The sequence below is a fragment of the Paramisgurnus dabryanus genome, chromosome 1 (assembly GCF_030506205.2).
Source record: "Paramisgurnus dabryanus chromosome 1, PD_genome_1.1, whole genome shotgun sequence".
Lineage (NCBI taxonomy): Eukaryota > Metazoa > Chordata > Actinopteri > Cypriniformes > Cobitidae > Paramisgurnus > Paramisgurnus dabryanus.
The window spans coordinates 54,127,563-54,142,318 of record NC_133337.1 but is presented as its reverse complement, the minus strand read 5'-3'; the positions used below and the strand labels follow the sequence as shown (position 1 = coordinate 54,142,318).

General features: G+C 37.0%; 1 protein-coding gene across 2 annotated transcripts in view; it reads left to right on the top strand.

Annotated features, from left to right (window-relative positions):
- The first annotated feature begins 585 nt into the window (after positions 1-585).
- Positions 586-14,756, top strand: part of waca (WW domain containing adaptor with coiled-coil a) — a 29,646-nt gene continuing 15,475 nt past the window's right edge. For both annotated transcript variants that reach the window (XM_065242342.2, XM_065242341.2), the window contains exons 1-4: positions 586-805; positions 992-1,025; positions 1,738-1,918; positions 10,019-10,110. In XM_065242342.2, the coding sequence (XP_065098414.1) occupies positions 765-805; positions 992-1,025; positions 1,738-1,918; positions 10,019-10,110 (348 nt within the window). In that variant the 5' untranslated portion in view covers positions 586-764. The remainder of the gene's footprint in view (positions 806-991; positions 1,026-1,737; positions 1,919-10,018; positions 10,111-14,756) is intronic.

Sequence of the window (14,756 nt, the reverse complement as noted above, 5' to 3'; positions counted from 1 at the left end):
ACACAATTTTTAGAAATGACCATACAATTTGTTTGTGAATACTTTAAGCATTGTTGAATTGTAATTGTTGCTTTGATTTTATTTGTTTAATTTTGTTTGTCTCAGCAACCTTTTTTAAACTTTTAGGTAAAAATCATTATATATCATTACTTCCGTTGAAACAAAATGATCACAAATATCTGTGGTTCTCAAGCTGGGGTGAGGCAGGTGGCGCCAGAGAGGCATCATCACGCTGATCATGGCCGTTTCTCAAACGGAAAGCTGCATCCTCCGGAGGTCGCATTTGTAGGGTGCATACGTCATTAAGACTTATTTCAGAATATTAACAATTTTAAAGTTTAATATTATTTTTAGTTAATCGTAAATTGTTGTAATATGCTTATGCCTTGCGAATATAACGCTCAGTTAATTTAAATAAACCAGTTTCGATGACGTATGCATCCGGCATATGCGACCTGGGGAGGATGTAGCCTTCCGTTGCACTTGCCGAAATTGCCCGAGTTTTGCCGAAGTGAGACCTGCATTAACCGGATCGAGGTGTGTGATGCAGCCTGAGCTTCGCTCTGCTGTAGATAGGGGCAGAGTTTGGTGTGCGAGTGGGAGATGGACCGAGGGCGCTCTTCCGACTAGCAGAGGCGGAGAGCGACTCCAATAGCCAGAGCTATTGAAATAATATACGCGATCGGGTCGTCGACAGCCCACTCCAAAACAAAAATTAGTCGCCCATCTTTCACATCTGCTTCACACACACTAACACGGCATTGATGGTAATGTATGCAAGGAAACAACCGAGACTCGGCGATGGGTAAACAGCTTTATTTTCTACTTCGATTTTCCTCCTTTTCCTTCTCCGCTTTGACAATCCGCCATTTTTAGCCAAACCAAAATAAGTAAAAACTTAAGGAAGCTGATTTAGCTGTTGCAATATCTGTTACTGCTTATTAACTCTTGTTTAATTGTTCCTGTCTCCTTTTCTTGTTTTGTTTTGTAGGTGCACCGACCGAAGGGATTCTCAGCCCTATCAGGTAGATGTGAGATAAATAAGATTATAAGGGGGTAAATCTAGCGCAGGCTTTTGAAGTAGTTTAGGCCTCTGTGCGAAAAACACACGGAAAAGTGCCTCGTTCAAATCGGGCTCGAATGAAAATGACACACAAATTGAGTTATTACGTTAAAAACACAGATGTGTGTTGGCAAAACTCTCAATGACCGTCGAAACGATTATGTTGTAAGTTAGCTCTGAGGCGCTAGCGACTTTATCAGGCTAACGTTAGCTCGCTAGCAGCTAAACCAGGGCCGAATGCAACGGTGATTTAAAGCACAAATAGTAATATAAAAACACCAGCCTTAGTCAATAATTCAAAATTAAAGATGTGCTTTTTGTTAAAACATTTAAAGGCGCGCATAACATTGAAATGTTGTTTATAAACAATCGAGGTAACGTTCCAGTTCAGTTACTGCCGAGTTCAACCAAATCCCAATTAAACGCAAGTAATCTTGGTTAACTCATCCAAGGAATGCTATTTTTATATATAGAAGAGGTTATGGTAAGCTTTAATGCGTTTACATCAATTGTGCAAAGGCGTACAAAATGTGTCAAATCACAAACGTGATTATAATTTAAACCATTGTACTGTGTGTTCTTGTGTACACTGCAGTAAACTGAAATTGAAATGCATTAGATGTGAGACTAAACGTGCATTAGAGGTAAATGTAGGGATCGTTATATCTTGACAGGCTCTCAAGTACTCCTCCAAGAGCCACCCCGACCACAGGCACGAGAAGATGCGTGACAGCAACGACGCAACCCCACCGTGCAAGATGCTGCGACGATCAGACAGCCCAGAAAACAAGCACACGGACAGCCATGGCAAAGCAAAAGCCACCCATCCACACAGGGGGAGAGACCGAGAAGGAGGTAAGACGGCAGACCAGTAGACAGTGAATATTTGATAAGATCCCAGTCTTAATATAGCTATAATGATAATTATTTTTACTTGGATAGATAGATTTACTTAATGTCATGTTTTATATATGTTTAGTGGATTGTTTATTAGTTGGATTTAAATGGGCATTATCCCAGAAGTCTTGGGGATTTATCACTTTGTAACTAAACCTGTTATTGAAGGAAAAACAGCATCATGCAGTTTTAAAATGTAGGCCCTACATTCATTAGCTTCCATGCATTCTTGCTTTATGATTGATGCTGTTGCAGACATGAGAATCTAAGACTTATGAACACCATCAAATTATTTCTTGGGACAGTGAGGTTTTTCAGGTTTTACCATGATAATTTTTAGAAAGAAGAACTTTATTATTTTTTGTTATGATTTTACATTTGAAGAATATATCCATCATTTGACAAAAGTTAGAAAGAACAACAAAACTCACAGAATGAAGCAAGCCTTATTTATCTGGTCCTAAAAAAAGCACTGAAGTGAGTTGTTCACAATTCTGTCCAAATTTGACTGCCTGTGCTATGTTGTGTACGAATTTTTGAAAATATTGTGGTATCCATATAAATCTATATTGCTTATCTATCTTGCAAGATCCCCACTATTTCATTGTCATGAAAAACTGTAAAATTTACATTACAAGTAAGCTAGAACAGCAAAAAAGACCACCCAAACTATCTTGCGTTTGTGCATTGAGTCCTTTTCCAACCCCTCATCTGTTTGCCAAGAGTGCTTGCAACTAGGGCTGTGCAAAAAATCGACTGTGATTCTCATGCGTGTTTCATCAGTAAAGCCGGTTCCTTGATTAGAAATAAATCGCCATACTTGCTTTCAGATGGAGCGGCATATACTACACAGAGCTGTAGTTCACTGCGAAGCTAGGCAAAATTGCATAGATTAATTAGTCGATTTTCCTAGATTGTGAACTGGATTTTGCCTAGCTTCTCTGTGGCTATGTTTACATGCTCAAAATTTTGTCAATCCGACTGAATTTAATAAGATTAAAGGTAACCACGATACAGTTTACATGCACCCTAAACATTGCAATTTGATTAAAATGTTTGTTTACACGTACATTCTATAGAATCCGAACCGAACGTCTGCGCAAGCACACAGCCAGGGCTGCCATATTTGCGTACCAGAACCATCCCAAATGGGCATTCAAAACTAGCCCAAAAGCATCCCAATGACTATTCACAGCCTAAATACCAATAACTAATGAACGAAATCCTTTCATCTTTAACTCGCAGACATAAAACAACTGGTGGAAACAGTTTAAACAGTAGCTCAAATCTAAACTCGAAAAAAGCAGAGGACTTTGCAAGGCAAAGAATTTCGTCGAGTTCACGTGTTATCTCTGGATTAAAGTCAAAGCGGTGTTTGAGAAAGTTTTTCTTGAGAAGTTTTCAGACATGGGTAATGAAAACACACTTTTCAAAAGTCACAATGCTATTTTATTGCTTTAAGTATCCCAATGTTTTAAAGGAGCATTTCACCCATAGAAACAATAATCTTTAATGAAAGTGTGTCATATTTGTAGTGGAAATGTAACATACATTAAGAATTTGGTGCCTGTCTGACCGAGAAAAGGGGTGTTTGTAGTCTCACCCCCTCAACAAAGATATTGGACTTCCTTCTTTCAATGATGCAAAATGATGATTTTTACATCATTGAAAGAAGGAAGTGCAACACTGAAATCCGTATTTCTCCTGTCTCAGCGGCAACTGAGGAAATGATGCACAACCATTCAAAAACATGACTGGAGTTCTAACTATACAAAGCTTAATGCAAATGGGTGAAGTGGCCCTTTAAGAGTAAACACAAACCCGGCAGAATGTACATCGCGTGACCCCAGTAACCTTACCTTAATAATGCGTGATGCCACTGCCTTGCTATTGCGTGTTTCTGTGATGAAAATCATGTAATATAAGAGTTTAATATAAGACATGAACTTGGGCACAAATGTTCTGCATGTGCACAAGGTATTTTTGCATCTAATTGAGAAAATACTATGATTCACACGTTTACATGCATACTTTTCTCCTGCGGATCGGATCCCAGATCGGAGTACAGCACCCCCTTCAATACGATCAAAATTTGCATCCGATCGTCCTCAATCGTATTGATTAAGGTGTTTACATGAAGGCTTTTCAATACGATTGAGCCATCAATATGATAACAAACAGATTATTTGGTTGCATGTAAATGTACCTTGTGAAATACGGCTCTGTGTAGTAAATGCCGCTCCATCTGAAAGCAGGTGATGGTGATTTACTACTAATCAAGGAACCGACTTTACAGATGAAACACGCATGAGAATCGCAAGCGATTATTATTATTTTTTTGCACAGCCCTACTTGCAACATCGTGTGGCTGGCAGTAGGTTAATTTTCATTGAACCAGACCTGTCAATCAATTTTGAATGCACATTTTAGCGGTTACCTTGGTGTCATTGTCAGATAACAAATGATAGTAAATGGAGCAGTGGGCCAAATTGGTTGCGAGGCCAGGGTTTGTTTCTGAATGAATGGTGCATGCAAGACTGCAGACTGCACAAACGTTGGTGCCAATCGGGTCTAATCTTCTTGGGTTTGCTGGGGTCAGGTCTGTCTTTTTTTTAAGCACCTCCGGTTCAGGTAACAAGGGATTGTGGTCTTTCGTGTCGTGTCAAGTACTTTCTTTGTTCACGAGAAGACCTCAAAAATGAAATTCCTTAAGAAACCTCATTCTTACAAGATTTTAGTAGATGGCATAAAGTTAGGAGGTGTAATGTGTGCATCACTAGTGTCAATTAATGGAACTGTAAAAATAATGTCCATTTTGAACCGATCCATTAACACTTCGTGACCGTGTCTCACATGTTTTTTTTTTGTTGAGAAAAATTTAATGCTAAAAATATTCCTCCACTTTTAGACTTTATCAACATGCAGTAACGCACATTGTCATAATTTATGTATGTAAAAATCCAGAAACTTAAAATCCGTATTTATAAAAATACACACTTTACCTATAATGTACTGAAGTTTCTTCAATGATTAATTAATGTTTGGATCACATTTTTATAATCTTCTTAACTGTCTTTCTCAACGTTTTCTTCATGTTCACATGTCTTGTAAAAGTTAAACACCGCAAATGGAAGTAAGCGTAAAGTAATGCATAAAAGTCTTCTCTCGATTCATGCAGTTGTCGGAGAAACTGATAAATTAAAAACTTGCTACAATTACAGGTTCTGCAGTCATCAGGAAAGAATAGGATATCTTTTGAATGACTAGGTGGACTGTAGGCAGTGTTGTCACTGACTGCAAGAAACCTGACAAATATTTGAAACCTATGTAGTTTTCTTAGTGGCCGGTTTATTGATTTGCAGTATTAACACATTAAAACAACTTTCTATAATTAACAGATTTTTGATAGTCATCTGCTTATTTTGTGAATCTAAATGCACTCATTGAGGCTTATCTGAAATTAAATAATATAAGCTGTGCACAAAAACAATGAATCTACATTAGCTACGTACTAATGCACTATTATAAAACTTATTATAAAATTACTTTTTAAATTAGCATTTTATAAATCCTTTTTAAAAATCTTTACATCCACCATTTTAATTTAACCAGGGATGCAAACTTGTCACCTGTCAACTGGCTTTGGTTTTTAGTACAACATTGCTCATACAATCACACCTAATGTTGTTGTACAGCGCTACCTCCATTGTGCAAATTATACTTTGTTGATAAAGGTGCAGTTTTTAAATGTACATCTGTCAGTATTATTACAGGTGTCCTGTGCAAATAGTATAGTATATGAGTTTAACAGTTGCTCATTCATATTCATACATACTGTATTAGAGCTGTGACTGTAAGCTGCTGTATGAACAGAGCATATCCTTACAACTTAAAGTAAATGTCATTGTCTACTATTTATACTTTTACCAGGCCCTGGACTATCCATTTATGTGTACTAAATATGAAATACAAATTTTCAATAATAATTATACTATTTTTATACGTTTATATTAGGGCTGTTCCGAATACCATTTTTTGAGCTTCGAAGCTCTAGTAGAAATCAAATCGAATATTCGAAGCTTCAGAAAGAGGGGCTGAACATTTTTCTCTTTAATAAAGGCAGGAATCTCTGTGTATGTTTCTGTCTATATACAGTTTTATTATGTGGCGGATGTGTTGCTGCGGACCCAAGGGAGTGTAGTGCCTTTTTTCGTGCAATATGGACATGTGACACGTTTAGAATTAATAAACTTTAAAAATACTACAGAACAGCACAAGCCGGAAGCGGCGTGCCTGTCACGCGTCCTGCTAGAACAGCATTACTGAAACAAAACACCTTTTAATAAGGTAGCCTAACATTTTTCTAACAACAAACATTCCCGTATCAGAAATTAGCAGCACAGTAATTACTGACAACGTAAAGGGTATGCTATTTAAATAAAGCAACGAAAATAAATGAACGAAGTTCAACAAACTGTAATAAAACGGTAGCATACTTTCAAAATCAAATTTATTTATAACACTTACACCATCCAATATGTTTTTTTTTCATCCGTAGAACAATAAAGAAGATATTTTGCAGAAACCCCAGTGCTCTGTCATGCAAGTCAACCGATCCGCACACTTTAAGAGCTAAAGCATATATATCCAATACAAAAGTCATCCCCCATAATTCCGTGTGACACATTGATGCCTTGTGAAGCAAATCAATCAGTTTTTGCAAGAAACAAAGTTATTTACAACACTATTTGCGTGAATGCCAAAGCAGGAAGCGCGCTTTACCTTCGATGCGATCTCTTCTACTGGTGGCGTTTGGTGGATGTTGGCTATGAATGTTGGTCTCTCTGCGCCACCTACAGAGCGGGAGCGTGAAGCGCACTTCCTTCTTGGCAAAAGCTCTGCATTAACGCTGAAAAATATTTATATATATATATATGCGAATCTCAAAACTGAAAATCGAATGTCAACCCACGGAACGAATATTCGAATATTCAAATTTTCTGGTCCAGCCCTAGTTTATATATATATAAGCCAGAGGTTGCGTTAGATTTTTACATTCACCATCATTTTGAAGGACAGTCGTAAAAATTCGATCATTATCCATCATTTCATATTTTAATGATAATAATTAATAGCTTTCACATGTTCATTTTTAATCCTGAACTTACAATACAAGCATGTCAATTGAAACTGTGTATTTATTTGTGAAGAGAACAGATGAACAGAGAACGTGTATCACTTTACATGTTCAACTTGAAGCAATAGTTTTTTTCCACAGTGACAGCACAGTAAAACACGCAGACAAATATGAACTAAGAAAATTACAAAATACTATTGCGATTCTTATATCATCAAATGTGTAAAAATCTGAATTGAACTAAACTCAAATCAATTTCTCTACGACACTTTAATGAATCTGAAACCGTCTTGTGCTTGTTCTTTGTGTAATAAATGCATCAAGGCAGATTAATGCAGACTTTATTGTCATTAGATATTGTGTGTGTACCTCAGACAGACAACGTCTTGTTAGAGTTGTAGTTTTGTTCTGGAGATTGATCGTGTGCTCTTCCATGGAATGTGTTAAACCTCAGCAGCGCTGCGCAGATGTGTTAGCTGATGACATCAGAGTTTTGCGAGAAAGTTTCGAGACCAGTGCTTACTAATAGCGGTTTCGCATAACTTCACATAGATCAGTCTATGCCAAGTGTAATCTGTCAAAATGATGGATGGGTCTCAGATTTTTCCATAAAAAAAACTTATGATGACACACACACACGGTTATTTATATGTTCAACTTAAGCTCGCATCTCACCCCTTAAGAGTTTGCATCCCTGTTTAATAGGTCTGCTATTTTAGATAAAGTATTTCACATCTCCTATTGAAGTGTTGATGAAAGTTTAGCAGTGTAATTGTTATCTACTTCTGGCTATTATATTGTGTATGTCTTTGCTTAATTGACTTCTGTCATTACATTCAAAAACCAAGATAAACATTGTTAAACAAGATTGTTATTATCAATGAATAAGTTTTTTCATGTGTCATGAGGCAAACCCAAAACAGGTTTTCTGGTTCCTCCACACCCATCAATGAGGCCTTCAAACACAGAGTTATATAATAATAATAACTCCTTGAAGAACAATAGGGTCCTCACACCTCGGTGTGCTCGGGCCCTAATAAACATTTATTTTAAACCTGCTTTTCTAACCTACTCTCTTCATTCATTCATTCATTCATTCAAGCTTTTTTACTATTTTAAATGTGCAAATGCGGACTACCTAGGGCACAAAATAAAACATTTAGCTAGGTGGACAGCAGAAAGAGTTTACCTATCGTCAGTGAATGCACTTGCAGCAATCAATATAGACTTGTTCTCCCACTTAAGTTTCATTTATAGTCGTGCGTAAGTTCTATGCCGTAGGCTGTTTGTAGCTTTGCATAGTCTGATGTGCACATTGCCAAAAATGTAACAACACATTTGTTCTACATGGACCACAAGCGCTGTGATTGGTCCACTAGGACCCCTCCCGCCAGGTCAAATTCCTTTAAAGGCGTTCCGCTTGCGAACAAGAACAAAGATGGGCCAAGTTGAGGAGCGATTTAACTCAAACTGCAGCAACTGTCACCGTTTATATACTTTTTCTGGACAAGCTGCTGCTTTGGCGCTTGTGCTGCCACTGTAGGTTACACATGTGAATACTGAGTACCAGCAGTCTTTATGTGTGTTTGCACATCAATGCGGACAATGACGCAGAAGTATATATGATAGCCGAAGCGTAGGCTATGGATGAATTGAATACACAACTGATCAATGCAGTGTTATGTGTTTTTATCCTGAATGCAAAGGAAACCATTGGTGCACTTTTTACTAAAGCATTGCTCATCTGATGAGTGTAGTTTTCCCTCACGCAAGGTGTCTTTATTTATTTACTCGCCTGACACCTCTTTCTCCGAGGCATCGAGAACTGTCTGTACCTTAAGGTCTGTCTGCAGCCTGATCTTGCTATAGCTGAGATGGCCCTATGAGGATTTGTGGTTTGGCAATGGCTGATTGCACAGCTTTTTTATGTCTTGACTTTTCTTGTAACATTTTCACCCAAAATAAGTTTTATAAAATGTATATTTTGAGCAATAACTCTTTCTGAAAAAGTGTTCTGTTGTTAGAGATTGGTTGCGACGAGTGTCTGGTCTTCCAGACACTTCCACACCCCTCAGAAAACACTTTAGATTGTTATTTTGACAAAGCCAGCCTTTCTTTAAATAGCCTTTAAGACAGCCCATCGACTGTCTGGTTTGAAAATATGAAGTTTTGCTCATCTCCCAACTCAAATGACATTTTAATGTATCATCAAAGACCCACCAATCGAGGAGCAATTATCGAGTGGGTCATACTATCCTATCGTTCTGGAATATTAGTTTGGGCTGTTGATGCTCATTCAGCCGGTCGTCAGTTTTAATCCAGTAGACGTTTGTTTTTCATGAGTAATCTTTATTTTTAGCTAGTATCTGATTAATGAGTGTGCCGAATATATGGTGAAGAGCGTGGCTCTGGTGTATTATAAAATCATTACGCTGTTCTTCATGTCTGCCCAGCTCTGCTGATTATTAGGTTTTTGTCAGAATGAATAATAACAATGAGCATTTGTAATCTGTCTGCTTTATCTTTCAAACTGCCGTATGACCTTTCCTTTTGAGCTGATGTGGTTCCATTATAAAGAAATAAACGTATTGGATATTTAGCTAAGTGTTTCAGTTTTCATGTAGTTTATATACCCTTGTGGGTGATTATATAATTGCAGGCATATTTTGTGTCTAAATTCATTATTCAGTATTTTTTTATTATTTTAATAATTTCAGTGATTCCCATACATTTGTTTATTTGTTTTATCCACAAATAGATTTTGCACAATTATTTTACTACCTCTGTCTTACATGACAGGTTCTGTACAAACACCTGTACCATAATTCGCCAAGCCATATTTTTTTCTGGTGACAGTATTAAATATGAATCTATTTTGATGTATTACTTCTGAAAACGAATATTGTGTTCCTTTCTTTCAGGGACCAGTATATCCCCTCAAGAGAACTCCCATAACCACAGCTCTCTGCACAGCTCCAACTCTCATTCAAATCCCAACAAATCATCAGATGCGGTAAGTGCCATTATGCCTTAGAGACCTTGTTCCTGCACCAGCTTAAGAGAGGCAGATATTAGCACATGCAAAGTAGATTAGATATATCATTATAGTTGCAAAACATCCTTAATGGAAGATGTCTTTTTTTAGAAATGGAATATAGAAAAGTTTGATTAGACTTGTGGGTTCATAATTGTGGCCCTGCCTGTGAAAGCCCAGATTGTCATTCTCACAAATTATTAGATTGATTGAGACTTAAACCTGGGTTTCATGACATGGCCACATTTGTCTAAGACAGGAGTAGTATGTTATGCAATAGTATGCAGAATGCAGTATTTACACTACACACAGCATGCAAATTTTCTGTATGACCAATGGAGGCACAATATCGCCCCAGCATCGATATCGCAATATGCATAGCCACAATGGTCACATTGCAGAACATGCAAGTTTTTTTTTTACCAAAAGGAAAACTTTTTTGGATGCCTTTGCAAGTGTTGCACTATTTAAGACGAATGAAAGAGAGGAAATCACAGATTCAATAACATTAAACTTTGAAAAAAAAAGTTACCATTTAATACGTTTCCAAAGTTTGTGACATTTGAATGTAGGGCCCTATAAAATCAGTTTTATTTTTTTCCCATATTCCGTTTTCTTTTTTCCAAATTCCGTTTTGTCCGTTTTAATTTTAGCAAATTCCGTTTTGTTTGTTTTAATATTTGGCAAAAATGTTTTTACCCTTTACTGTTATTTTAGTCGTAAAAAGAGTGTGTCTTTAATGTTAATGATTAAAATGAACACACATACAATAGGAATGACTTTAAATTTATTGAGGTAACATTTTTTTCACATTCCCTGTTTGAAACGCACGCACACACATAAACATTTACTCAATTCAATGCATTGTGTAGTGTTGTTGCACAAGGCTACGCGTGTCAAAGCAGTGGTGCCTTCAGAAGTGCCTTAAACACATTGGTCCAGCTTAACGCGATCCATATTTTAAATACAATCGCTTGAAATGAAACTTTACAAACATACACATGATTATTACTTACTGATCTGACTTTGGCCAGCATGAACGCGCAGCTCTCTGCACGTGCAAGCAAAAGAGAGACAGAGAGTGGTCTTGATGCAGATGATTATATTTTAAACGCAAGGAATAGTTTGCCTCAGCTCGCTTGAATAGTATAAAACTGAACAAATATATGAGGATTTGTGTTCAATTGAACCGAGCAGAAATCCTGCGACATACCACCCTCACTACCTTCCGCGATACTCTTGTGGCATACTGAATGCCCTTTGCCCCCCGCTGCCCTGACCAGGCAGCACAAAAGCATTTAGCTTCTCATACTCCATGGAAGTAAACATTGTCTTACCTTAGCAGCATTCTCCTTTGTAAGTTGCCTGGCATTTGTGCATACAATCCATGTCCATATTATTCCTGTGTAAGAGCTTAATCCACTCTTTATTTCAGATTCTTTGTGCTGTCACTGTGAAGGGTGACTTTTTAATCTTGAGTCAGCTTACTTAATTGAACTATAATAATGATTCATTCAGTGCAATGGGCTTGACATTAGCATTGCTTATTTGCTACCATCTCTATGCTCTCTGAGCAAACGTTTTGGATATAAAAAAAATGTAATTCATAAAAAAATGGGAGAAAGAAAGTGTAGCACGTGGACGTGACTTTCAAAACAGGAGCCAGTTGTCATTCGCCATAGAAACAGAGGAGTGTTGAGACTGGACATGCGCTGTAACGCTGACTGACTCTGATCACAGCCAGTTGTGCCGGTGTTTACTTCCTGTTACTCTTAAAGAAGATAAGATGAGCACTATCTAGCCTAGCAGTCAGGATGTAAACTAAAAGCGAAACAAATGCCATGAAACTTGTATGATAAAAACCCAATACAGCATTTTTGAGAATCTATACATTATCGGGAAACATAATATCCCGATACCCATGTGTATCGATATTTTCTTACATCCCTAATGGGAAAATCATACTGAAGTCAAAACACATTTAAAAGAAAACATTATACTTACGAATTAGCAATTTTTTTATTTTGGCTAAAATGAGTGCTCTAGGATTTTATATGCCTTTTTTGGATCAAACAAAATTATCCCTGGCAGAAAAGGTGCTTTACTGTTAAACGTGTTATCTGGTGGTGTGTCAACTCTCCTGTGTGCAGACCATCTGTCCCCTATGCTGTAGATATCAACTCTTCTGGGATATGCTAGGCTCTGCTTACCTTTACCAGAATAGAGAGGGAAGGTTTGGCGCTTTTGCCCAATTCAACTATTATAGCATATCTTAAAGGTTTGGAACATCAAAAAATTATACGGTAAATATTGAAAATAATTTCTAATGTTTAACATGGTGCAATACAGTATTATTTGTAAGACCAGGACTTAGTAATCAGTAAAGCCAAATTGGATTGAATTCCAATCTAAAAACGTTAGACGTTGTGCCAAACCACAGTCAGGTTGAGGAATCATTTTATGAACCGTACTAATTTTAACAGACCTGATAAATTATCCATGTCAGTGTGCCATAAGCTCTTTTTATAAATCCAAGATAAGTTTTGTGAATCAGCATAACCTTTTAATATCTTTGATGTTTAAACAATATAGGAACCAAACTGAAATCTCTGTCCTTGTGCCATTTGTTCCAATTTGTATTTATTACAGAAAGTATTAAAAAAGCGACAAAAGTACTTTGTTCCCACTACACAGTTCAGTACTTTGTTCCCACTACACAGTTCATTGATTAAATCCGAGTGATATTTTGGTGCATTTTTTTCTGCAGGGATGGTGTGTTGTGCTATAAGTGTCAAGTTAGCACTTTATTTTCAACTACTTTAAAAAGCTGCCAGCCAACTTCTGAAATATATGAGAATGCACTTCATTTTAACACTCCTCCACTTCATACTCAAACTGAACTCATTTAAAGAATCATTTAATATATTTACGATTTATAATGTGATTATTATTTACATAACTATACCTACATAAATGTGCCAAAATTCATGTCTAAATATATATTAAATTAAATAAAAAACAAGAATCAATATTTTTATGCATTAACATCCCATGTCAAAATTAAAATGTATTGCAGTAGCAATGCTGACATTGCGGGCACGCGCCTCAAATTTCTGGGTCGAACTTCTGGGTTTCAACCGGCTTGTTACTTTAAGATGCGTGTAATGCAATATCCACCTCTCGCCTCATGGTTGTAGTATTTTTTTTTTTACTGAATACTACAATACGTGAAGAGGAACCACCGGAAGCGTTTGATATTTTGAGCTTTCAGTCCTGAGGTGTTTTTATTTTACAGCAAATGTTTGAAAATTTGTGTCACTTTCAACTTGTCGGTGTGCTTCCGCAAGATTCTGGCACATCTGAAAGGTAGGGGTAACAAAATGTATATCTTTTATCTTGGTACTGATGAAATTTCATCGTAACCTATGGAGGATAAGGTATTTAAATGAATCCCAGAAATTTGGTAGTCACATTTGTGGTGGTAGATTAACGAACATCCTGTCAGAACATCAGAACTGCAGGCATCGTTCTAAAAAACATGGGTCTGAGTCTGAATATGACAAACTAATTCCAACTAAAACAGTAAATGTTCATGATTTAATTTGTAAGAACTAACAAAATTTGACCGTCTGTTAAAATTTCATGCAAATATCTGATGAAATGAGGAAGTCACAAGCAAAAACATGTGAATAGCAGCATTTTCAGTCACACACCTTCCATTGATATCCATATATAACTTTTTCTCTGATTTCTAATATTAAAATTATAATTACTTTCCCAATCCTCAATGGATTCTTACAATTCAGGTATCTTTGTAAATGGGAATGTCTGCTCTGTCTAGTTATGTGATAAATTTTGAGCTTTGGGGTTTTTGAAAATGTTGTCATCATACCTAATTGCAGTAATGATTATATTACACTGCTCTAATCCTGTATGCAAAGACTTTTAAGATGTCTTCAGGCGAAATGTATTTTTTCCATCTCTGCAATATGCAAAAAAACATAAAATATTTACAATAGTACGACAAAATATTTCTCTCTGTGATTTTGTGGCAGGACTGCCTGCTTGTTCGGCCATAGGTTCATCTGGGGAATGTTCGGAGAACAGTCATGGTTGAGATTTGTTCGTTATTTTTGCAATTCCTTTTTTTAATGCTAGTGACTAGTCAATTACAAACTTGTGTCAATGATTGTTAACTGTCTGAAACTGGTGCTAGGCTTTAAAAGTCAGACTGCTTGTAGGCTTCAGGTGGATTACATAGACATCATGCAGGGGCGATGTGCAGATATCTGGCTCATCAAAAATTACACATGCTTGCATCAGGATTCAAGTCTCTTTCTCTCTTACTCGCACTGCACGTGTCTCTCTCTCTCTCTCTCTCTCTCTCTCTCTCTCTCTCTCTCTCTCTCTCTCTCTCTCTCTCTCTCTCTCTCTCTCTCACTCACACACACACACACACACACACACACATTCACCATCACTCTCTCATGCTTCCTTTACCTGTTACTCGTCACATGTATTATTTATTTTACACTTGCTCGCGCTGTTGCTCCATTAAAATAAAGTCACTTTATGCCAGAGAGGATAGTCCTCTTTCCCCTTGACATTTTCTTTACCCAAAAGGT